This window comes from Mya arenaria, chromosome 1 (genome assembly GCF_026914265.1).
Source record: "Mya arenaria isolate MELC-2E11 chromosome 1, ASM2691426v1".
In the NCBI taxonomy this organism is placed as follows: Eukaryota; Metazoa; Mollusca; class Bivalvia; order Myida; family Myidae; genus Mya; species Mya arenaria.
This window is the reverse complement of record NC_069122.1, coordinates 36,641,686-36,656,471: the sequence shown is the minus strand read 5'-3', so window position 1 is coordinate 36,656,471 and position 14,786 is coordinate 36,641,686. Positions and strand designations below refer to the sequence as shown.

The 14,786-nt window shown below is 35.3% G+C and overlaps 1 protein-coding gene across 1 annotated transcript; it reads left to right on the top strand.

Moving 5' to 3' along the window:
- The first annotated feature begins 1,303 nt into the window (after positions 1–1,303).
- Positions 1,304–13,930, top strand: LOC128231557 (ras-like GTP-binding protein rhoA). Its single transcript, XM_052944556.1, has 5 exons — positions 1,304–1,920; positions 7,051–7,141; positions 11,078–11,187; positions 11,963–12,097; positions 12,352–13,930. Exons 1-5 carry the CDS (start codon positions 1,801–1,803, stop codon positions 12,595–12,597), a joined length of 702 nt encoding a protein of 233 aa, XP_052800516.1. The 5' UTR covers positions 1,304–1,800; the 3' UTR covers positions 12,598–13,930.
- The last annotated feature ends 856 nt before the right edge of the window (positions 13,931–14,786 follow it).

Here is a 14,786-nt window from a genome sequence, read left to right as displayed (position 1 = left end):
GTTTTGTCAACATTTTTTTTACTTTTTATGCCCCCACAAAGTGGCGGCATATAGGGTTGCCCTTGTCCGTACGTACGTCTGTCTGTACGTACGTACGTCCCGAAGATTGTTTCCGATCTAATTCTTGAAAACCGTTTGTCCAATCCTCACCAAACTTTAAACACATGTTTGTGACCATAATATCTTGATCAAGTTCGATAGTCATGGAAATCGCTTTAGTCATTTAGGAGTTACGGCCCTTTTTTGCCAAAAATACTTCAAAAATATATGTTTCCAATCTAATTCTTGAAAACTGTTTGTCCAATCCTCACCAAACTTTAAACACATGTTTGTGACCATAATATCTTGATCAAGTTCGATAGTCATGGAAATCGCTTTAGTCATTTAGGAGTTACGGCCCTTTTTTGCCAAAAATACTTCAAAAATATATGTTTCCAATCTAATTCTTGAAAAGTATGTGTCCAATGTGGATCCAACAAGTTTTTTCCTGCCTGAATGGCGCCATATAACCTATACAGTCTTGCGATGCCGTAAAACCCAACTCAACTCAACTTATCCTATATGTGCAGATTATCCTGAATAATCATTATGGCTTATTTTCTGTGACAAAAAATCGAAGTGGGGGCATCCGTGTCCTATGGACACATTTCTAGTTTTAGTCTGTGAATGAGCTTATTTTTGCGAAATGTCTGGTAACTCGTAATATAAGACTGCATAACTTGAATAGTATACATTTCTTTGTATATAAATGTTTATCCGGGTTTAGGTGCTTTTTTAGGCTTACCCATTTCCATGAATGTTTGTATCCCATTCTGGGATTACGAATTTACTTCAATTAACAAATGCATGAAATGGCTGCAAAAATGTTTAGAGATTAGCTTGATAAACACGTTACCCTCAGCTATCAGTATAGACATTGCACAATCATCAGAGATAGTCAAGTCTGGTTTTCCACCGGTTTGTCGTACGATATTTAAGGCGTACTTTCCACTTTCGTTGCTATCGGAACTAAATTTGCTTACATTTCATTTTTTTTCTTATTTATATTATATATATCTAGCTGATATAGTATTGCCATGCATGATAGCTCGAGATATTGTTTGATGACAATCCTAATATAAATTCAAAACCGAGTATTTAACTCGACGCTTTTATCCATGTAATAACCCACCTTTATATAGCTCACCTACATTCGACTTTTCATTCAGTTTTTTAGCCGCAGACGACAATGTTTGCGCATGCGTACAGACAACATCAGCGATTGGTGGAAACGTCGCACGTGGTATTTCATTGAGACAATCCTGTATTCACAGGTAATATTCTCACGCTTAAGCAAGCAAGGTATGTAGAATTAGTTCGAATGGATTTATCGAAGGGTTAGTATCACGTTAACAATACGAAGATTTGCGGTTTTAAGAAAACGTGCACATTTTGTAACTTAAGCTAATGGGATTGTGAATTAAAGTATATGACAAGCGTGATATTAATATAATAACCATAAGGAAGTCAGAGTTTCTACTGAACGGACTAAATTTCGATTCACGGACTAGACAGGGAAATTTTGATAACGGATATTAATAAACATCTAGTTTTAACGGCGTCTATACAACGAAGATATTTTGTGACTATTACTTTCTTCAGTGTGGTATTTTAACCTGTGAGTTGTTTTCTACGAAAAACATAAATACGTTTATGTGAACATCAAAATCGGACAATTAAGACATTCTATACGCTTTATTGAGTGAAGTGGCACATTCCCCCTACTCCCCATAAAATAAGACTGTAGTGACCATTTTGAGGATGGGACAGAAGGACGGAGGGCCGGAAACGGAAGTGAAGACGAAACTCGTAGTGGTTGGAGATTGTGGGTGCGGCAAAACTACACTTATAAAGAGATACATCAATAGCTCGTATACAGATGTAAGTAGACTATTAGTTTCATTTATAGGACCTCCCCAAACCAACTTGAACCCAGGGCTCCGTCGGTCGACGCCCTGTCAGTTTAAAACACTGATTCTTTTAGAGATTTTATGAATTTCGTTGTTAAATTTATATGATTACAATTCGAAAACGGATTCCGGTTTGCTTGTAAAGTGAATCTCCTTATAAGTCCCCCTGCACAAACACCCACGCGCACACACATTGCGAATTTATCATTTTATAAGCTAAAAACGCCGAACATTCACAAGTGTTCTAAAAAATATATTCACAAATCAATATCTCTGCCCATGTCATTTGTCAAGGTAAAAGATATATCGACGGCTGATCAAGTATTCACTTTGTATGTGAGGACATTTGAACAAACATTTTGATAAAATCATTTTAACTTAAATAGCATTACTTAAGACGTCATTAATAAAACCGAACTTAATTGGCGGAAACTATCTTGAAATTGTTCACGGAAGAAACGCCAATACATGTTATTAAATATGCTACAATTGTTCAAGACATAATTCACAACGTGCATGCTATATGCGTACTCCTTTGTTAATTTATTTAATTCCTATGGTGATAACTTTGTTTTATAACATCATGAATTCCATGCGCGATTTGATGTTCCAATACAACGTTATAAAGTATTATATCATAATTAGAATGAGAAATCACACTCAGACTAATTATGTTCATACCACGATATTAATATTAAAGCAACATTCCTTGATGCAATTAAAATATTTTCTGAACAGAATTTTAAGTGATACATAATGTACGTGCACATGACATTGTGTCTTCATACATCATAGATCAACTTTCTCAGTGATGTATAGCCATATATATAAAAAAGAATAATGTGCGTGGCCGGTATTCATTAAACATCTTAAATAATTTCTTAACTGAAGCGGGCCTCTGAAATGGTCATATTTAAAGATAAATAAAAGTATTTAAACATAACACTTTGTTTATTTCATAATTAGCCTTATGATCTTCATTAAAACATGGCTCAAGCCTTTATTGCAAGCCAGGAAAATAATAAAATGGCCGAAGTCGGTATCTAAGCCTTTTAAGTGTAATTAAGACTTGAGGAATCTCCGACTCACAAATAAGCTTGTTTCTTGATAGCTCCTCGCTTAACTAAATTGTCAAAGGCCGATTTTTGGTGACACAATGTAGGTATTAGGTTTTTTTAGCATATTATCTGAAAGTCGTGCTGTGTTGAAAAGCATGTATTTAAGCTTTAAATATACTTTAAAATGTTCAATAAAAATACGAGCAGTTCTCGAATATTCTTTATTATCGTACTATTAGACGAAACATTTCAACAATTGTACGGTTACTTTTCTCCACTTTGAATTTAATCTTATCATCATTCGGCCAGACATGAGTTTCAAACCCGACGAGTGAAGATAGCAGTCCACATCTTCATGTAAAGATAGACGCGTTCGATATCTAAAATGATGATAATACAATTATTTTCATGATAAATAAGAATGTACATGTTTTTTTCTGTCCTGAAATGTGGGCCAATCTTTGCAATGAATACTTCACAAAAAATTGTCATAGGAAATCATAAATTATTTTTCATTTCGAAGTTTCTAACGTCGATTTTGGACCACTGTATAAAAATTGAAGAATTAAAGTTCGAGGCTAGGTTTAATTATCTTACAAAAAAGACACAAAGCTATATTGTTAACTTGTACGGTAGTACTCTGATTTAAGATGACACAATTACTATAAATTAAACATATTTTAGGTATAGACCAGGGCGGATACGTTTTCCTTATATAGGAGATGATGCAACACAGTTTAATAGCTAGCTACTCATTCGCTTTTATAAAGATGAAATAAACCAGTTTCTGAAAGGATTTATTCGACAAGCGGATTCACAAATGCATATGATTGTCGGCGAAGTATGACAAGAATTTACATATCAAATACTTGTCTGAAGTGTCGGTATAAACTCCCACGTGTTTTATATCTCATCTTATTTATTTTTTGAAGCAGGTAAAGAAGTGTCACATTTTAAATCTTTTATAATAATTTTGTCGGCCAATTAGAATTGTTCATTTAATCAAACATCACCGAATGCATTACACCATAATAATATATGAATGGAATACATGTTAATACAAATAGAGGACATACATTTTTTTCAAACTATCCTTGAAATAAATACCATACAAAAAAGGAGACATACACGTCACACGGACAGTAACACGTGGACTCCACATGTGAATATCAGCTTAAAATAAGCCATGACAACACTTCCGTAGGCACAAAAATGCCACCGAATTTCCAAAATGCCACCGGCTGTTTGATAAGAGAAAATGTCAAATCTGAGAGAAAAAAACCCTAACAAAACACCACAAATCCAGTGTTATAAAGTTATAAGGGATTTCTGATATTTATATTTGTAATATAAAGTTTATATTACTAGTATACTAGGTAATACAACGCACGTACTTCTTACGACCATGATTTTATATGTATATATATATCCTATACCATGATTCACTACGGTTGAACCTCGTTGGCTCGAAATCCCGTGGACCGGCGAAATTACCTCGAGCCTCGGGAATATCGAGCCAAGCGGGAATACTTACATTTAGTATAAAGAAATGGGTATTTTATATCCAGTTCGAGCCAACGAGGAAATCGAGCCAAGCGAGTTCGAGCCAACGGTGTTCGACTGTTATTTGATACTCATCTAATATATCATTCAGTAATAAAGGCACAGACAATATATTGTGCAATTATAATCTAGTTATGGGCAGTGATATTGGCTTTAAAAATAACATGTTTATAAGTACGCATTAATTTTATTGACTTAAACTGTTGTCAGTGTTTCTTATGATTGCTGAATTCATGTGAACATATAAATATCATTGACAGATAACGATCGCTGAAAAGACATTTCTATACAAAAGACAAGTACAGTGTCAAAATTATTGCTAAGATAATTACAGAAAAACAAATCGTCTGTCATCACGGAAACGGTGTTATGTCATAAAAATCAATTTTAATGTCTGGTGACAAAAATGTTCCCCGGGGTAATACAGTTTACTATTGTTTAGGTAGTAGGTTCACTCTGACATCGGTTAGGTATGTTTCCGTATATATCATCTGGTTTAGGGATCTTAAGGGTGTGGATAAATCAACGTACATTGTATTATGAAATAATGAGCATTTCTTTTATGTGGTTGACAGTTGATTATAAGTATTTCTTTTGCCACCAATGAAAGTCCGTTCAATCTCGTTTCCCGTGAATGTCAGCATTTTCCATCATTGTATCTTACTTTTCCATGAATTTCTTTAAAAAATAGTTCTGATTTTTTTTGAAACTTTGTGCATTGTTTATTTTTGTATACTGAATCATAATTCTATTTCAACATCTCTATTTTAGTTATATCGCCATTTTAAGTTCCTTTAAATGTTTGATTAATCTTTGGTCGGCATTGCCGAAATCCGGACTATGTTTATTTTATGGTTTATTGCGCTGGTTACATTAAGTCCGCTTTGTCGCTCTGTGCAAATGAAAGAAGACTCAAAAGAATGCCTTAAATAAATTAGCTAGTGCGATAAAAGTGCCGAGGGTTTGAGATTCTTAACAGGGCAATTTTAATAAATGTTTTATAGATTATATAGAAAGCTGTCGAAACTGGTGCTAATACGCGGGATATATTTCAATAAATGGGGGGAAATTATTAAATTAGACAAGAAAGTAGACCACAGACTTTTTCATTCAATGGGTGGGTTTAAAATAGCGTTCATTCTCAGAGGCGTCCTTTTATAATTGTAAAGACTCAAGTTTATCTTTGATCGAATAGAAAGTGGACCCGAGTTCAGAGGTTTCTGACTCAAAATATGAACTGCAGAGCCTGAATTATGTATGAAATTGAAATGTTTCTTTTACGATGTATGTCTGTCAATTCCATGACAATAATGGAAAACCATAAATCTGAAATTATTTCGTTATTCGGAAGGAGCAATAAAATGCCTGTTTATCAAAAACATCTTTTTGTAATGCACTACTTAATGAGAAATCTAGTTATCTTCGTAAGAGTATAAAAGCCACCTGTTCGGTACGGGATTATAACTTAAGTATGTCTTGCAAATATCCGTATCCGGTCGTACCAACATGTGCGTGCAATATTCAATGATGCAAACCTTTTTATAGACGCTGAAGAGGATTGTGACTTTAGAAAAATTCATTGATGTAGTTCTGTAGTCCTGGATGACCTTGAAAACCATCAATAAGGGCAACCGAACCGTTTCGAAACCCGGTATCATGAAAAGCATTCCTTTAATTCACTGTTTTGCTTCGAGTGTCGTAAATGGTTCGTAAAATTTGCCATGTTTGAACAGCAAATATTGTAGGCGGAGATTTCATTGGAATCTTAAGTGCGGTTTAAGTATCACGGGTTCTTGCGGTTAGGACTTGTATTCCCATGATGATTTTATTGTAAAAGGGCGTAAGTCGAGCGACTAGCTCACTTCATTCACTAATATGACAAAAGTCTTCCTGTGTATTAAAAGGGGGGATATAACGTTCGTTGCGGTTGATGCTTACATTTCACAATTGCACCGGATGAGAATGGAAGTATTATTCAGTCAATCACACTTCTAAAAATATCCGTAATACTAAAAGCGTGCGCTGTCCTTATATTTAAAAATATCCGTAATACTAACAGCGTGCGCTGTCTTTATATATATATATATATATATATATATATATATATATATATATATATATATATATATATATATATCTTTGAAGTTGTTTTCGATGGCAAATCAGCGGTTGAAGGTAACACAAGCCCGCAAGCCCTGCACTGGTCACGTATTCCGGGCTTGCTCAAATTTTGAATTTTATATAGCAGGGCTTGTTAAAAAAATTGATGTCAAGGATTGAATAGTATATGAATTCGGGCTTGTTTATCCAAAAGTCAAATTTTGATGGCTGGAAAATGGCCGAGTTATTCCGAATGCAGTATGAGTTGTGTATCATTCTGATAGAAATGACACTTATTGAATGAAAGGGCTTAATTCATGTACATCAATTTTTGCCTGTATGTTTACATATTTCAAAATCGTGTTTTCCTATATTTTCAGACGTACACAGCGACTGGGTTCGATACATACAACACCACATACCAGGTGTCTGCTACCTACAGAATACACCTCTCTATATGGGACACTTCAGGTAATTCATATAGCCCAAAGGCGCCCGTCACATAGCAAGAAAAATGACAAACAGCAAAAACAACGACAAGAAATGCAGACAGAACAACAATAAAGAAACATACAAACTAACCTACAAAATCAACAAAAAACACTGTCTATTTCAAAGGTGATCGTCACATAGATTGGACACTAGAATATGGCCCTTCAGTCCTTTGATGTTGTTTAGAAAGTAATAATATGACATTTCAATACAATCATCGAAGAATTTTACTGGAAAAAAATATACATAGTATTACTTTTTAAACAATATCAACGGAATGAATGACCCTATTACAGTGTCCAAGCTATGTGACGATCTCCTTTGATTTAGACGGTGGTTTCTTGTATGTAAGTATGTTTGTTTCTTTATTGTTTTCTGTCTGCATGCCGGTCTTGTCGTTGTTTTTGTTGGTTGCCAGTTTTCTTTGACCCATAGCTATAATTTCCTTGTAAGACCCTCCTTTGGAGTTATCATTATCGTCAATTTATACAATATTTAATGACGATATATCAAGATTTATATCAAAATTATAAATTCTTTCTCAAACAAACAGCCCGATGCTTTTCAATGCTTGTACGGTACATTCCTCTGTGGTTTGTGAAATATGAACCGCAGTTTATTATCTGCATATTCAATGATATTTGCATTTAATACCAAGTAATTAGTTAAACATGGTTTTCCTATACATTATTGTGGACATTTATAAAGAATTGCTTAAGAAGACCGAATAATTGTTAACAGAAATGAGACATTATCAGGAGCGATAATATGGTATAAAATGAATCGAATCTTTAAAATCGGTGTCAGGTATTTTTTAGCAAATGACATCGGTATGCGGGGTAGTAACAAACAAATTGTGACCTTATATCAATATAAAATAAAGCTATTTCCTATGTGAAAAATATATTGAAGTATTTGCATGAATAGATATATCGCGTGGAAGTATTCGACCCCACACACTGTGTGCTGATTTGTATCCAATTTTTATACAAAAATGGCGGACCCATCTCGTGCTTAATTCGACTTTCCCAGCAACGATGGAGTATCACAATTAAGGGTTATTTGTTTGTTTCGCTTTATTTGGCCTCCCACAAATTTAAATGGATTCTCTTCTCCTGTCTGGGTTATCATTCATAAAGAGTTTCGATTTGTTGACACCAAACATTGTTGGGCCAAGCAATCGTAACAACTCGACCATCTTCGTCAAGCTCGGATATGCTTTCGAAAATAACCTAGCGTGATCTTATTGGTGTGGAGACGGTTTTACGAAAATAGCCGAGCCTGACCAATTGCAAGCAAAGGTGTGGTTTGATAGAAAACATGCATATTTCGGGAACACTATCAGACAATATACAGACAGTTTTGATAGATATAATCCGAAAGTAAAGGTCTCCCGTGTTCTTTTTTGTTGCTATGTAATTAAAAGCATAATATTAGCGCACATACGTTTAATAAGCACCATCTGAAGATACTCATACTGATAACCATCTATCCTGGGACCACTGTTAGGCTATTTCTGTACTTCACTCTCTTCGGTATATCTCCTGATGGATTTCGTTTATTTTTAGTTAAAATCTTTCTTCGATATGCGTAGTGTTTGCAATATTAAAGGCTGAGCTTATAAGCACATATCTTTGTATCACTCCATATTTGCATGTAAACGATTCAATATTATTTTCTCGATCGAATGGTTGTTGAAATTAGTAGTTAACGGCCATATACTGGCCATATCAGCAGCGGATATGGGGTAAAGATATCCCACCTGGGCTTATCAGCTGTCTATGTTGTTTTTAGTCCACCTTTATCTTGATTTCCATGCACACTTAACGCTTTGCCATTATCATCCAATGCACACTGATGTGATGCATTCCCACGGACGCATGGGCGCTCGAGCGGGTTCAGAAGCCAAATAAATCATCGCAAAATATGTGTTTGGAGGTATCTCCTAATTCATTGAAATCTTTGCTTATCTCACCGTGCAGGTATAAACGTCTGTCTACCCTGATAGCATCCTTACGATGATTTTTGTACTGATCTTAATGTTCTACCCCACCGTGGGTTAGTATTTTTTGCCATAATCACAACCCAATAATAATGTCTCAAATAATGGTACGGTTTTAGCAAAAACAACCCCCATAATGGACGTAGTGAGAGATTACAGCCAAAAGGTTTGATGAATACACATGTAAGGCATTTCAAGCAATTCTAGCCTAATAAGTATGTCTTACTGTTTGAAATTATATGCATGGTCTTTGGGTTCAAACGACTTTGACTTGTATAGGACATTCGTGTTATGCGGTTCAGTCGCAGACTTTTTTCCTGCACAGCAATTAAATAAATGGGGTTTTCTGCATTGTTGATGCCCAGTCAGCGGTAGTTTGTAAGCATGCTTTGTCTATTTTTGTAACACAACACCCTCTTGAACTTAAATCACTTCTTATCGGGCTGAATTTGGAACCAAACTCTAAAAGTCTGGAATGGCGGACGGCTTATTGGGCGATTAACTTCATGGAATTTATGGTATGGGCTTTTGGGCTCGAGGGTCAAAAATTGAGGTCGCGCAATTTTGCAGGTGTGACAGATAAACGAAATCAGTGCCAACATTTTAAGACGGCAAGCCTTTTTGATCAATGCACGGTCGAAGACTATTGTTGTAAAGGTCTTTGTTTTAAGGACAGATTAGGGGCATTTGTGGCAAATAGTTGGCGGAGATCTTCCGAATTCTTTCCTCCAACAATAGGTGCTAGGTTGACAAGAAACTTATATTAAAACTAATTTGCCAAAATTCCTACATAAGGAATGTGGAGGGTTTGGTTGATTTTCAAGCCTGTTATACAGTTTTATCCTGCAGACTTTGCAATAAGTATAATTCCAAAAGACACGCCAAACTATGCGGTTATCAGTTTTGAGGAAAACGTCTCCGGACGTCATCATTCGAAGGCATGGAAACGGGTATAAATATTTAAAAAGGTGCGGGGCTTTTGCTTAATCGCATTTAATGGTTAAATCTGCTAATCCAATAAAGGCAGCAGACCCCTGTCTAATTCGGTAAAAATTGGATTAAAATATATATCGACACACAATGATTTAATATTCGTATAATCCGCGATTAATCGCGTAATCTTAGTCGCGTTCTCGTTTGATCTTCCTTGATTTAATCAATGTTGTGCAGGCGCTTATTAGTTCAAGCAAGATCATCGGCATTCCATAATTTACCGCCGAGCTATGATTGATACATTATCAAAGCACCTAATTTGCATATATTCAAATAAGATAATTCATTTATTATGGCTGCCAAAAATATATCAAAAGTATTGCACTGGAATTTTATCACGCTAGATCTATTGGCGAGAGGATTGTCTTAATATTTCAGACCAACTTAACAATAGTTAAAGAATGATTTTGATTATTTGAAATACAAACCACCGTGACATGAAACGTTATATTTGAAATCGAAATCGAAACTCCTAAATCATCTAGAATGTCGTAAAAAGACACTGAACATGTCATACGGAATGTACAAGCCGGAAAATAAACTGAAAGCTAAATATGCCTTTGACCAAATATTTGCAGGCACGACTTACAGCGTACTTGCATTCGTTATGTATTCGTGGCTTGAACATATTTTACACGATTGTGATTGGGGAACAACATGATGACGTCATGTCGGTCAAATTCTAAAGCACGATTAGGTCAGGCCGATAGACGAATTTATAGGCTGTATGTTATTATGCAAAAGCATTTAAAACACTATTATTTTGTTTTCTGTATTCGTATTTACATAAAGCTCTGTCAACGTCCCGTGCGATTAACGAAAGCTCGGGGTATCATAACAAAAGGACCAATCCCGGATTTTACCGAAAAGATACGATCACATTACGAGTAATAACCGTAAATTGTTCTTTATATTTGCAGGTGATTCCGGATATGACCGAGTGCGGCCGGTGTCATATACAGGGGCGGATCTCGTACTCGCTTGTTTCTCCATAGGCAACCCTGACTCCCTGCACAATATTGTTACCAAGGTGAGTTTTCTAAACTCAATCCTCTATACCTCTCAATGCCGCCCACCCCCCTTAAAAACTCTTCAAAAGTAATAAGACAAAGAAACGAGAACAACATCCTCCCTCAAAAATCAGGATTAACTTATCCAGGAACTCAATCCTCTGTACTTCCCAATGCTCACCCAAACAGATTCCTCCTAAATCAGGATACACTTTATCATCCATAAACCCCTTCACCTCTAAATACAAATCTCAAACACTGAATATTACTAAATTTGAAAATGACATTTATTTTGATAATTATCCCGTCGACCCCCCCCCCCCCCCCCCCCCCCCCTCTAATGTTTACAAAACAACTCGGAGTTTTATCTAGTCCTTTTGTTGAAAACATACAGATTTAATTCGTCTCATGAGCTCAATTGTAATTTGTTCAGCTTACACCATTATCTAGTTTGCCCATTGTCATCCGGTACTAGATGATATCTTTTGCTCGTTCGGTACATTTATTTTCAAACAGAAGTCGGTGAAAACCTTCCTCCTATTTCATTCATATCTAGTTTTGTTGAGAGAAAAACGAACAAGCACTAACCATATATCTTATCTTGCATTTGGAATTACAATTGTGAAAAATATACTGTGAAGTAATGTACACGTTAAACAATTTTAAACAAAAGGCTTACGACTGTTATTTTAAAACAGCTGATATAGTGATAAAGTATATCATTGTTCATTATCAAATGTTTTGAATTCTTGTATTTATTCTCTGACTGAATATTATTTCATTTTCTGTTACCAGTGGTTACCGGAAATTCGAGAGCACTGTCCAAATGCACCAATCATCGTCGTAGGATGTGGCAATGACATGCGCACAAACGATGACGTCATTGCCAAGTTAACCCGAAGTAATCTTGCGCCAGTAACGTACGAACAAGTAAGAGTTCTTTTTTTGTTCTTTTCTGTAATAGAATTGAAAACTTTCAGTCAGTGATTTTGAGGGAAAAACAAAATTTTATCTTTTATACCAAAGTTTGCTATACTCAGAAACACTAGTTCTATATTTATTGAAGTAATGTTGATTACAAATTATATCCATGATGGTATAATTACACAGTGTCCAACGTTTGTCCATTATACCTGCCATACTTTATAAAGTTATAATTGTAACATTTTCTTTTTACCTTTTAGGGACTAAAAACCGCGAAGGACATTGACGCTCTTGTATACTCGGAGACGTCAGCCAAAACGTCCGAAAGCAGCGTCAGAGATGTTCTTGAAGTTGCGGCTCTGTCGTCTGTCGGCACTAAACAAATGCACGCGGGCGAATCGGAGGGACAGAGTCGTAAGTCATTCCGGAAAAAGAACACTAGTAGCATGGGAGAGGCGAAGAGTGCCATCAAAAAAGAGTCTAAAAAAGGCTGTGCCATAATGTGATACTGCTGGGACGTTTTGACTAAAGCGGTGCCGTTTTGACTAAAACGGGGGCGTTATGACTAAAACGCTGATGTTTTAACTAACCATCAAATGGGGCGCATTGATCAACAAGAGCACGTCATGACACGAAGACGCTATGCATTGGGAACATTTTTCCTGTTAACACGTGGTGTCAGGATTTATGACATGGTCTGTCATGCCATATGGTGGGTTTGGCGTCATAAACTATCACCTTAACGTTAATGTTCATGGTGCCAGTTTAACGTATACGATGGCTTCATTCATTACCAGGAATCGGAGTTTCGCCTTTATGCGGAACGAGAGTTAAAATAACTTTGTTTGGGAGGAGGTGTTTTTCAAGTTTGATTTGTCAATGACAAATTTCAAATTTCGTTATTGCAAAAGTTAAGAATTTCAATATAACACCTGCGCGTGTAGGTTGGTATCTACAAGAAATCAGTGTGGAGAAATTGAAATATAAGTTGATACGTCGTGCATTTGATCTAAGCTGATGAAAAAATGATTTCATTAAAATATACGGTCGTTCGTCGGGTAAAAATTGATGAATGAAGGGTCATTTGAGGTTTTTAACCGCGTTTCCATTGAGTTTAATTCGGGTGGTTAATTCAATATGACGGGGTGCAGTGAGCATAAAATTAATGAGATGAGATTACTTTTGGACATTAACGCTCGCTTTTGGCTTAGCCTAGTGTTTGGGTACCGATTTATTGCCATTTGTCTACACTTTAACTACTATTAATAATTATTTTGACGCAACTGTGCCATATAAGTTGTGTCGGTCTAGTCATTATTGCCTCCAATTGCAAGGCTTTAACTGAAAATAATCATTGTGCATTGTTTTGTTTTTGTATATTTATTGACTTAAATGCAATCCATTTGTACACTGTTATTACTTTCATTCATAAAAACAGAACAATCGAACGATTGTTGTTAGCCTAAGGTGGTTATTATTAGCCATAGATGACGTATCCATTTGTTTAAGTATTATATTTAAAACTGTATCCTAGGTTGACTAACGAGCACCCGCGCTCAAGTTTAGCTGCTAATAGAACAAACAATTTTGAAGGAGTGAAACTTCCCCCTCAAACTTTCCATATTGTAGATGTAAAAAAACTGTTGCAAATGTATTTAGCAATTTGACACCACGTTGGCCTATCCTGCTTTGTGCTTTATTTTCAATGATAGCTTTACGCCATTGATGATTTAGCTATTATCAGGTGTGTTTGTTCAAAACGAGGCTAATAGTTACCCATACTATTCTTAATATTGAACAACCCCATGCAGAGAAGTTCTTCCATAATGTAATTTTCTTTTAACAAATAGTTATGTTTTAAATAATTTCTTTCACTGTAATTTCCGTAGATTTTTTTATTTGGTATAGATTTTAGTTAGGTTTTTTTTTTCAACTATTATTTTTCCGCGTATTGAAACATGTTTGATTGCTTGTTAAGTAAGTAAATATAGCTAACGGCTTGTCTAATAAGCAGTTTTGGCTAAGCCTAAAATACCATGGTTTGTATGTTCCCAATTGTTTGCGTGTTTGCTGTTATTTATTGAGTTTGAATGGATCTGTTTGTTATTTAAATCTAAAACCTCATAGTGCAATATGCTTCATTGAAATCGGAAGGTAATTCATCACAGTGCTGTACCTATTTACATTTAACGTAGTAAATGACAAGGCAGAGTTAAGTAAAGCATATATAAATAATGTATTTGTCCTAAAATAAGACTTAAAAAGAAGCTTTGAGTTTAGTACATTTAAAAATGTATTGGAAATTTTTTAATAAGTTAAGTAAGCCTCGAGATAGTCAATCCTGTTGGATAATGACCGTGGTGTTCCGATTGACACGAAACATTAAAGCAGAAATGAAGACGTCACTTTTTCCTCCACGGGTCTCATGACGTCACAGATATTTAAGATAACATTTGAACTTGTCATTTTCATGCGATAACGTCTAACCGTTTTATGCATATTGCTCATTTTTGTACATAGCACATGTTTTATTTTATTGCCAAAAGTATTATTACTATTTATTTAAATGTAACAAAGCAGTTAAGTAGCTGATTTGTCTTTTTGAATGACATTCATGCAACTTTATTAAAGTGTTTGCTTACATTGTATGCATAGCATAAAGACATTCCTGTTGTGTTTCTTGAAATTTTGTCTT

What these genes read in the sequence shown, in the direction of transcription:
- LOC128231557 (XM_052944556.1), top strand. Translation starts at nt 1,801, where the DNA reads ATGGGACAGAAGGACGGAGGGCCGGAAACGGAAGTGAAGACGAAACTC. An exon ending in CTCTATATGGGACACTTCAG is followed by an intron (nt 7,142 to 11,077) that starts GTAATTCATATA and finishes TTATATTTGCAG; the next exon opens with GTGATTCCGGATATGACCGA. An exon ending in TGCACAATATTGTTACCAAG is followed by an intron (nt 11,188 to 11,962) that starts GTGAGTTTTCTA and finishes TTCTGTTACCAG; the next exon opens with TGGTTACCGGAAATTCGAGA.